General features: G+C 39.7%; 1 protein-coding gene across 1 annotated transcript in view; it reads left to right on the forward strand.

The window, feature by feature from the left end:
* Positions 1-12,110, forward strand: part of nrg3b (neuregulin 3b) — a 414,103-nt gene that overhangs the window by 354,760 nt on the left and 47,233 nt on the right. The window contains exon 5 of the mRNA XM_024386324.2: positions 9,667-9,769. Coding sequence (XP_024242092.2) covers positions 9,667-9,769 — 103 coding nt within the window. The remainder of the gene's footprint in view (positions 1-9,666; positions 9,770-12,110) is intronic.

Below are 12,110 nucleotides of genomic sequence, written 5' to 3' on the forward strand. Positions count from 1 at the left end.
TAAACATAGCTGCCTGATGTTTGTTCACGTTGCTTAGGCCTACAGTCTGTTTTAAGTGTATTTGCAACAGACCACCAAACCTCATGTAGGCATAGGGCGCTAATCGAATTGAGGTTAGGTTTAGAAACGAGTGTGCAGTTTCACTAAGGTTCACATAACATTTAAAGTGGGTCAGTTGAGACTGCTGTCAGCATGTTGTTACACTGAGAACTGACCTATGTGAAACTAGCCACAATAACCATTAGCCAGCCACAATAGTTGAGTTTGCGGTTTGCCTTCAAAATAAAAGTCCCTCAATGAAACTGATGCAAACTGATTAGAATTGTGGAATCGTGCCATGTTTAAGATAATTGGCTTAAATATTAAATAAGATTGGAATGCTGTAAAATAATTGTGTATGTGGGTTTGACTATGTGCAATGATGTATGTATGTGAAAAAATTCATTATGAAACACTATCAATACTCCTAAAGCACCTCTTCAGGTACTATTGACACTTTTGCCATCTTAACTCACTTCAACATTTACCAACAATGAATAACAGTACCTAACTTGAACCCCGGGAATGCTGCTTGCAGCTTTAATTATTATTAGTAATATTACGTCACAGAACATTTACATGCAAAGATGATAAGGTGATAAGGCCTAGGAGGGTACAACTTGGCATAATAGTACACTACAGTACATGACCAAATGTATGATTTCAACAAACCATTTCTGTATGGACCTCGCTTTGTGCATGGGGTCGTTGTCATGCTGAAACAGAAAAGGGGCTTCCCCCAACTGTTGCCACAACATTGGAAGCCCATAATTGTCTAGAAAGTCATTGTATGCTGTAGCGTTAATATTTCCCTTCAATGGAACTAATGGACATAGACCAAAGCATGAAAAACACCCCTAGATCATTATTCCTCCTCCTCCAAACTTTATAGTTGGTACTACGCATTCGGGCAGGTACTGTTCTCCTGGCATCTGCCAAACCCAGATTCATACGTCGGACTGCCAGATGGTGAAGGGAGAACGCGTTCCACTGCTCCAGAGTCCAATGGCAGGTTCCAAAGGCAGTTTGAAACTCGGTATTGAGTGTTGCAAACGAGGACAGGTGATTTTTACGCGCTTCAGCACTCGGCAGTCCCGTTCTGTGAGCTTGTGTAGCCTACCACTTCGCGGCTGAGTCGTTGTTGCTCCTAGACTTTTCCACTTCACAATAACAGCACTTACAGTTGACGGGGTAGCTCTAGCAGGGCAGAAATTTGATGAACTGACTCGTAGGAAAGGTGGCATCCCATGACTGTGCCACATTGAAAGCCACTGAACTCTTCAGAAAGGCCATTCTACTGCCAATGTTTGTCTATGGAGAATGCATGGCCGTGTTCTTGATTTATACAACTGTCAAAAAATGGGTGTGGCTGAAATAGCCAAATCCATTCATTTGAAGGGGTGTCCACATAACTTTTTATATATAGTGTATATGCTCATAGTCCACACCCTCATGCAATGCCATGCCAATTGGTCACATGGTGGTGCTATAACAAGTGATTGTAAATGCAAACTTTGAAAGCTCACACCCCTCATCCTGTGTGACCTACTGTAGAGTCAGTAAATTCAGTACATACAGTTGAAGTCGGATGTTTACATGTACTTAGGTTGGAGTTATTAAAACTAGTTTTTCAACTACTCCACACATTTCTTGTTAACAAACTACAGTTTCGGCAAGTCGGTTATGACACAAGTCATTTTTCCAACAATTGTTTACAGACAATTAGTTCACTTATAATTCACTTTATAACAATTCCAGTGGGTCAGAAGTTTACATACACTAAGTTGACTGTGCCTTTAGACAGCTTGAAAAATTCCAGAAAATGATGTCATGGCTATAGAAGCTTCTGATAGGCTAATTGACATTATTTGAGTCAATTGGAGGTGTACTTGTGGATGTATTTCAAGGCCTACCTTCAAACGCAGTGCCTCTTTGCTTGACATCATGGGAAAATCAAAAGAAATCAGCCACGACCTCAGAAAGATGTTGTAGACCTCCACAAGTCTGGTTCATCCTTGGGAGCAATTTCCAAACCCCTGAAGGTACCACGTTCATCTTTACAAACAATAGTATGCAAGTATAAATACCATGGCATACCGCTTAGGAAGAAGACGCGTTCTATCTCCTAGAGATGAACGTACTTTAGTGCGAAAAGTGCAAATCAATCCCAGAACAACAGCAAAGGACCTTGTGAAGATGCTGGAAGAAACCGGTACAAAATAATCTATATCCACAGTAAAAACCAGTCATATATAGACATAACCTGAAAGGCCGCTCAGCAAGGAAGAAGCCACTGCTCCAAAACCACCATATAAAAGCCAGACTACGGTTTGCAACTGCACATGGGGACAAAGATCGTATTTCTTTGGAGAAGTGTCCTCTGGTCTGATGAAAGACAAATAGAACTGTTTGGCCATAATGACCATTGTTATGTTTGGAGGGAAAGGGGAGGCTTGCAAGCCAAAGAACACCATCACAAGCTTGAAGAACAGGGGTGGCAGCATTATGTTGTGGGGGTTATTTGCTGCAAGAGGGACTGATGCACTTCATAAAATAGATGGCACCATGAGGATGGAAAATTATGTGGATATATTGAAGCAAGTATCTCAAGACATCAGTCAGGAAGTTAAAGTTTGGTTGCGAATGGGTCTTCAAAATGGACAATGACCCCAAGCATACTTCCAAAGCTGTGGCAAAATGGCTTAAAAGGACAACAAAGTCAAGGTCTTGGAGTGGCCATCACAAAGCCCTGACCTCAATTCTATAGAAAATTGGTGGGCAGAACTAAAAAAGCATGTGCGAGCAAGGAGGGCTACAAACCTGACTCCGTTACACCAGTTCTGTTAGGAGAAATGAGCCAAAATTCCCCCAACTTATTTTGGGAAGTTTGTGGAAGGCTGCCCAAAACATTTGACCCAAGTTAAACAATTTAAAGGCAACGCTACCAAATACTTATTGAGTGTATGTAAACTTCTGACCCACTGGGAATGTGATGAAAGAAATTAAAAGCTGAAATAAATCGTTCTCTTTACTATTATTCTGACATTTCACATTCTTAAAATAAAGTGGTGATCCTAACTGACCTAAGACAGTGACTTTTTACTAGGATTAAATGTCAGGAATTGTGAAAAACTTTGGCTAAGTTTTATGTAAACTTCCGACTTCAACTGTAGGTCATTTTACTCACAAGGAACATTTTCCGCCATTTAGAATTTTGTGAAAAACCCATAAAAAGAGACTTTTTTGGCACAGAATGACCAATCTGCACAAAACTTGATATATACAGTGGCAAGAAAAAGTATGTGAACCCTTTGGAAATACCTGGATTTGTGCATAAATTGGTCACAAACATTTATCTGATCTTCATCTAGGTCACAACAATAGACAAACACAGTTTGCTTAAACCAATAACACACAAACAGTTATACGTTTTCATGTCTTTATTGAACACACTGTGTAAACATTCACAGTGTGGGGTGGGAAAAGTATGTGAACACTTGGATTTAATAACTGGTTGACCCTCCCTTAGCAGCAATAACCACAACCAAACGTTTTCTGTGGTTGTGGATCAGACCTGCACAATGGTCAGGAGAAAATAGCTTCTGGAGAAATCATTAGCCTAGGGGTTCACATACTTTTTCTAGCCTACACTGAATGTTTCATGATGTATTCAATATAGACAAGGAAAATACAATCATTTGTATTTTGTTAGTTTAAGCACACTATGTTTGTATATTGTTGTGACTTAGATGAAGATCAGATCAGCTGATGTCACAAAGTGCTGTACAGAAACCCAGCCTAAAACCCCAAACAGCAAGCAATGCAGGTGTAGAACCACGGTGGCTAGGAAAAACTCCCTAGAAAGGCCAGTACCTAGGAAGAAACCTAGAGAGGAACCAGGCTATGAGGGGTGGCCAGTCCTCTTCTGGCTGTTCCGGGTGGAGATTATAACAGAACATGGCCAAAATGTTCAAATGTTCATAAATGACCAGCAGGGTTAAATAATAATAATCAGAGTGGTTGTAGAGGGTGCAAAAGGGCAGCACTTCAGGAGTAAATGTCAGTTGGCTTTTCATAGCCGATCATTCAGAGTATCTCTACCGCTCCTGCTGTCTCTAGAGAGTTGAAAACAGGCGGTCTGGGACAGGTAGCACGTCCGGTGAACAGGTCAGGGTTCCATAGCCACAGGCAGAACTGTTGAAACTGGAGCAGTAGCACAACCATGTGGACTGGGGACAGCAAGGAGTCATCAGGCCAGGTAGTCCTGAGGCATGGTCCTAGGGCTCAGGTCCTCAGAGAGAGAGAAAGAAAGAGAGAAAGAGAGAAAGAGGAAAAGAAAGAAAGAAAGAAAGAAACAGAAAAAGAAAGAAAGAAAGAAAGAAAGAAAGAAAGAAAGAAAGAAAGAAAGAAAGAAAGAAAGAAAGAAAGAAAGAAAGAAAGAAAGAAAGAAAGAAAGAAAGAAAGAAAGAAAGAGAAAAAGAGAGAGAGAATTACAGAGAGCATACTTAAATTCACACAAGACACCGGATAAGACAGGATAAATACTCCAGATAAAGACTGACCCTAGCCCCCCGACACAAACTATTGCAGCATAAATACTGGAGGCTGAGACAGGAGGGGTCAAGAGACACTGTGGCCCCGTCCGACGATACCCCTGGACAGCGCCAAACAGGCAGGATATAACCACACCCACTTTTCCAAAGCACAGCGCCCACACCACTAGTGGGATATCTCCAACCACCAATTTACCATCCTGAGATAAGGCCAAGTATAGCCCACAAAGATCTCCCCCACTGCACAACCCAAGGGGGGACGCCAAACCAATCAGACAACGGTTATTCATATCATAACAAATAATGTATGTACATGGTCAAAACACTGTCAAGACTCAAGCACTTTAAGATCAACCAAGTGGTTGCATTATAATGGGCACATGTTTCTATGGGTCTTACATGTTTATATCTCTTGATCTGTTTGACTCAGAGTGTTGGCACAAATTCTTGGAACAAATTCCTGTAAAGTATGGTTCTGTTTGGCCGCATGGGGGGGCTGGTTCGCAGGAACCCATTTAATGCAAGCTCATTGGCTTATAGAAGCCATATTGTTTGACCTAGTGTCTTGGAAAATGTTGCAATTGGAGAGGTGCATTCATAGGTGCCACATACCAAATTTGGTGCCAAACGGTTCAGTGGTTCAGGAGAAGAAGACCTTTAAAGTAGTCAATATCATAAAAAATTATTCAAAATACATCATAAGCATATTGTATGATCTGGTTGATTTTGAGTTGTGATATTTAACAACCGTGGTAAAGAGTACAGAAGTAGCTCATCCTAAGGAGAATTGTCCAATTTGTCCTCATGGTGGCACAGTGGGCCCACAGCTTGAACCCCGACGACGCTAATTGCAGCTTTAATTTTATTTGAGGGGTTTTAAAGGTGGAAATCCATGACATATTTTTCCATTATTAAATGTGTTTCCATCAAACCTTTTATGTGAGTAAAGTACATGTCGGATAAAACAATGTCATGACAGGCCTGACGGAAACAAAAAATGTGTGTGTAAACTTTCCAAATGTCGACAAACCTAAATACACCAGACAAAGTGGGATCTTTTTGTATCTGTAAAACTAATTATGAGAGTAATGTTAGTGACATGTTTTGTGGTCCTCCCACCATGACTCCTCGGGAAAGCATGCAGTTTATTAGGCTACAGAGTGCCCTGTAGCACTCACTTCTGTCATCATGAAGGGCTTTGAGAGACTAGTCAAGGATCATATCACTTCCACCTTACCGGCCACCCTAGAACCACTTCAGTTTGCATACCGCCCCAACAGGTCTGGAGAGGGGATTGAACCCTGGTCTGCAGAAGTTGTGTGTCAAATCCGAGGAATGATATAGCTTGACAACAGACTCAAAAGTGTGTGCGTTGTGTGTTTCTTTGTCTATGTGTGTATCTGTCACGGTTGCCATACGAACGGGACCATTAAATCAAATAAACAAACAACGTACCGTGACTACGTTGTGCACAAACACAAAATATAATATCCCACAAACACAGGTGGAAAAAATAGCTACTTAAATATGATCCCCAATTAGAGACAACGATTACCAGCTGCCTCTAATTGCGAATCATACAAAACACCAACATAGACAATATAAACTAGAACACAACACAGAAATATTAAACTAGTACCCCCTAGTCACACCCTGACCTACTACACCATAGAGAAACAAGGGCTCTCTATGGTCAGGGCGTGACAGTATCACATGGTAAGGATTTGTGTATGTCCATCTGTCTGAGTCTGTTTGTGTGAATAAGCATGGCTTTGAAATCATCCGTACAATGGATTTATTTAGTTTTAACTTCATTAGTACTCTCACTTGTGGCCAAACAATCAGAGATGATTGCCTAACAACACTTTATGGTCCAATACAGTGTCCATATGAGGACAGCCTCAGATTGAAACAAGTCCTGCTGAGACTGAGGATGTTGTAATATGGACACGTAGCACTAGGCAGCCACACATTACATGGCATAAACCCTGTTCCAATGCAAGTAGAATAACCTATATATTATTTTCAAGTTAATTTTCATTTCATTTCGTTCACATGCCAGATGTCAATAGGACTGAGCCATGCGTTTTGCGTGATTAAATGAGGCACTGTGCTTTTAATGGTATTTCCAGCATTATACGGCTAGTGTCGCTGCAAATAGAAAATCCTAGGAAATGTTCTGTAGTTAATACAGGGAGTCTCCAATCAATCAATGTCTGGTTGTGCTCATGTATTTTGGCAGGGGGGGGGTCGCCTAGCAAACGGGAGGCGTAGCTTTACGAATCTGGATCGCATAATGTAGATTATTTGGCAAGGACAACTATTTGTAGATCAGTGACTCTACACCTCACTTTGCACAAGCTGATCCTCTCCAACTGACTCAATATCTGGTCATCGGAACTTGTAAAATGGGGCAGTTAAAGTGAAGTCGAGGAATCCAACCATGGAAGTACAAAAAAAAAATGGAAATCCAAGATCTGAATAGCCCTTGGGAAAAAAGTGCTTCAATACACTGCTGGGACACTTGTTACAGATGACAAAAATATATTCTGCAAAACCTGCAACAAAACCTGCGACATAAGAAAATGTGCAATAGACCATCTGAAATCAAGAAATAAAAATTATTGTCAAAAAATAGCATCTCCATAAGAACAGAAGAATCCACTGATAAGAGAGAAGAGTTCATCATATTTTGTTTGCCTTGCAAACGAGAGCTGGGTGAAGAAGTAAAAGTTGACTGACTGATACAGTGTATTGACAAGTGTCAGAAAGTGCTAAAACATATTAACAAAACGTTGAGGTTGATTTAAAAAGCAAGCTGGTTGTGTGTCAGACAATGCAAGCTAAATGGTCAAAGTATACAATGATTCTGCAGGACTTGTTGCCAAATTCATTGCATTTGGCAATTAATATCTGGCAAAATTATTTCCCAGAGGTCGACAAGCTTGTTGAAACCATCAAGAAAAATATTCAACCATCCCGAACCATTCCGAGTAGGCTACAGGCACTATTATGCACGTTTTGTGGCGGCAGAGAAGCATATCTCTCCAAATGTGAGCTTGACTGAATTCTGGAAAACTTGAACATCTCCACAGAAATAACTATCAACATTTTGAAAATATATACAGTAAGTAGCAAGTCACAAACAAAAGAGGTTAACAAATACAAAACGCAACATTCAAATAAAAATCACAGTCAGTAAATATGTAGTTGTAGTTTCACAAACATAACTCTATGTCATCATCCAAAGCAAAAGAGCCATCATCAACAAAAACAAATGATGATGAGCAAATAAATGCAAGATAGATTTCTGGTTTACACAGCATATTTTGCAAAGATCTTTCTTACATTGCAAACACAACAGTGGTCAAAAATGTTTTTGTGAATATGACATTTATGACTTCACAGATTACATTTGTGAACTGCATCTTACATTTGTGACATGCATTGCATTTGTGAGTTGACTCACATTTGTGAGTTGTTTCACATATTTGTGAGTGTCCTCCCTCCTGTTGGATGTTGAGCCCTAAAACAGATGGCAAATCACTTTGGTTCAGTTGTACTTAGGGTTGCATTTATATTTTACGCCATTGTTTTTGTTAGTGGCTATCTTTGATATTATCCCACACTGGTTGAATCAGCGTTGTTTCTACGTCTTTTCAATGAAATTACGATGAACCAGCGTGGAATAGATGTTGAATTGACATCTGTGGCCAGTGGGACGCTGCCTTCAGAAAGTATTTATACCCCATGACTTTGCAACATTTTGAATTAAAAAATTGATTTAAATGTAGATTTGTCACTGGCCTACACACAATACCACATAATGTCAATGTCAATGTTTTCTGAAATTTTTACAAATGAATTAAAAATGAAAAGCTGAAATGTCTTGATTCAATAAGTGTTCAACTCCTTGTCATGGCAAGCCTAAATAAGTTCAGGAGTAAACATTTGTTTAACAAGTCACACTCTGTGTGCAATAATAGTGTTTGAGATGATTTTTGAATGACAACCTTCTCTGTACCCCACACATACAATTATCTGTATGGTCCCTCAATCGAGCAGTACATTTCAAGCACTTTCCAAAAGGCACTGGGAGACAAATTCACCTTTCAGCAGGGCAATAACCACAAGGTCAAATATATACTGGATTTGCTTACCAAGACAACATTGAATGTTCTTTAGTGGTCTAGTTACAGTTGAAAATCTATGGCAAGACATGAAAATGGTTGTCTAGCAATGATAAACAACCAACTTGACGATTTCTTTAAGGAATAATGTGCAAATACTGTACAACCCAGGTGGGCAAAGCTCTTAGAGACTTACACAGAAAGATTCACAGCTGTAATCACTGCTAAAGGTGATTATTTTTATTTAACTAGGCAAGTCAGTTAAGAACATATTCTATTTACAATGGCAGCCTACGCCAGGCCAAACCCAGACAACACTGGGCCAATTGTGCACTGCCCTATGGGACTCCCAATCACAGCCTAGATTTGAACCAAGTACTGAACCAACTACTACTTCTTGCACTGAGAAGCGGTGTCTCAGACCACTGCGCCACTCTGGAGTCCATTCTAACACATATTGACTCAGGGGTGTGAATACTTAAAAATGTGATATTTCTGTATTTCATTTTCAATAAATTTGCAAACACTTCTAAAAACATGTTTTCACTTTGTTATGATGGGTATTGTATGTAGATGTGGGAGAAAAATAATACTTTTTAATCATTTTGAATTCAGCCCGAAAAACAACAAAATGTGGAATAAGTCAAGGAGTATGAATACTTTCTGAAGGCAGTTAATGCACATCTTACAGTTTGGCTTTAAAATGCTTCATGTCTGTGTCACGAGACCGACCATTACTATTGTCTGTGTTACTATCGAGGATTTATCATTTTTGTTGGTGGCTCACTCTGATGGTACTCTACATGCATATCGAGTGTGTCTCTACAGAGAGCCACAATACCTACAATTACTATTGTGTGTGTTACTAACTCCATTTCATGGTACTCTACATGAATATACAGAATGTGGCTTTAACATCATATGTTTTGTCTGTGTCTCCACAGAGAGCCGTGAGACTTACCAGAGACAGGTGATGTCCATCTGCAGCATCGCCTCAGGAATCAGTTTTCTCGGAGTGGCGTGCATGGCTCTCTATTGCCGCAACAAGTGAGTGATTGTTACACCAGGTAGCTAAGGATGCCACCAAACAACAGAGGGACAATTGTATCATCATTGGACCTAAACTGTAAGATACAAAAGCATGAACCAGCCTTTTATTTTATTTATTTAACCTTTTAAATAACCTACTTAACTAGGCAAGTAGGTTAAGAACAAATTCTTATTTACAATGACGGCCTACACCGGCCAAACCAGAACGACGCTGGGCCAATTCTGCGCCGCCCTATGGGACTTCCAATCACAACTGGTTGTGATACAGCCTGAACTTGAACCAGGGTGTCTGAAGTGACGCCTCAAGCACTGAGATCCAGTGCCTTTGTCTGGGGAGCAGCGGCCTGCATTAGCATAGGAAGGTAGAGGTGCAGCCCTGGGACCTTATTTGTACATTTTGCGTACGCACAAAAAAATGGTTGCTCCAGTTCACGCAAAAGTGGAGATTTAAAAAAAAAAACTGAACTTGAATTGAGAATGTGCTTATCCTCTTCCTTTAGACCAGTGTTTCCCAAACCTGGTCCTGGAGTACCCTCAACAGTGTACAGTTTTGTTGTAGCCCTCGACAAACACACCTCATTCAACTCATTGAGGGATTGATGATTAGTTGAATCAGTTGTGCTTGTTCAGTTACAATAAAAATGTGTACTGTTCGGGGTATTCGAGGATCAGGGTTGGGAAACACTGCTTTAGACCATGCATATATACAATTTCTTGTGGTTTAAGTATTTGCATTGCAAGAAGGCATACGTAGCTTATGCCAATGGGGAATAAATGATGACACGTATTCATAACAACAAAAACAGGTAGCTAAATATAAAAACAATATTCATTTGCCATTAGTGAGAAGAGTGAAAATCTATTTTTTTATTTTTTATCTTTGCATCTATTTCCTATTATTTATTTAATTTACCTTTTCTGACTGTGAAGATGTCACATTCTCATACTCATACCTGCCTACAACAGGTTAGGATAGGACACCATTTGTCCAATCTCTCATTTAATCACACTGCACCAAATACCCTAGTACACCTCTGAAGGCTCTACCCACTTCCATGCCAGTCAGAAGAACTTAGGTGTTTTATCTATGAACACTAACCAGTGGGAACCATGGGGTGTTAACAACACTTGAGATTTTTTTTAACCTTTATTTAACTAGGCAAGTCAGTTAAGAACAAGTTCTTATTTTCAATTACAGCCTAGGAACAGTGGGTTAACTGCTTTGTTCAGGGGCAGAACAGATGTTTACCTTGTCAGCTCAGGGATTTGATGCAACCTTACGGTTACTAGTCCAACGCTCTAACAACTAGGCTACCTGCCCCCCCGGGCAACACATATAGAGATAACACATATGGAATCATGTAGTAACCAAAAAAGTGTTAGACAACTAAAAATATATTTTGTATTTGAGATTCTTCAAAGTAGCCACCCTTTGCCTTGAAGACAGCTTTGCACACTCTTGGCATTCTCTCAACCAGCTTCATGAGTTAGTCACCTAGAATGCATTTCAATTAACAGGTGTTCCTCATTAAAACGTAATTTGTGAAATTTCTTTCCTTCTTAACCTCTCTGGGATATGTGTGATGGTTGCGTCCCACCTCGCCAACAGCCAGTGAAAGTGCAGGGCCCCAAATTCAAAACAACAAAACTCTCATAATTAAAATTCCTCAAGCATACAAGTATTTAACACAATTTTAAAGATGAAATTCTCATTAATCCAGCCACAGTGTCTGACTTCAAAAAAGCATTACAGCGAAAGCACCACAAACTATTATGTTAGGTCACCACCAAGTCACAGAAAAACACAGCTATTTTTCCAGCCAAAGAGAGGAGTCACAAAAAGCAGAAATATAGATACAATTAATTACTAACCTTTGATGATCTTCATCAAAGGTGACACTCATAGGACTTCATGTTACACAATACATGTATGTTTTGTTCGCTAAAATGCATATTTATATCAAAATCTAATTTTACATTGGCGCGTCAGTAGTTCTAAAACATGCAGTGATTGTGCAGAGAGCCACATCAATTTACAGAAATACTCATCATAGATGTTGATGAAAATACAAGTGTTATGATGGAACTTTAGATACACTTCTCCTTAATGCAACCGCTGTGTCAGATTTCAAAAAAGATTTAAGGAAAAAGCAAACCATGCAATAATCTGAGTACGGCGCTCAGAGACCAAACAAGCCATAAAGATATCCGCCATATTGTGCAGTCAACAGAAGTCAGAAATAACATTATAAATATTCACTTACCTTTGATGATCTTCATCAGATTGCACTCCCAGGAATCCCAGTTCAACAATAAATGTTTGTTTTGTTCGATAATG

Source organism: Oncorhynchus tshawytscha, linkage group LG24 (genome assembly GCF_018296145.1).
Source record: "Oncorhynchus tshawytscha isolate Ot180627B linkage group LG24, Otsh_v2.0, whole genome shotgun sequence".
Lineage (NCBI taxonomy): Eukaryota > Metazoa > Chordata > Actinopteri > Salmoniformes > Salmonidae > Oncorhynchus > Oncorhynchus tshawytscha.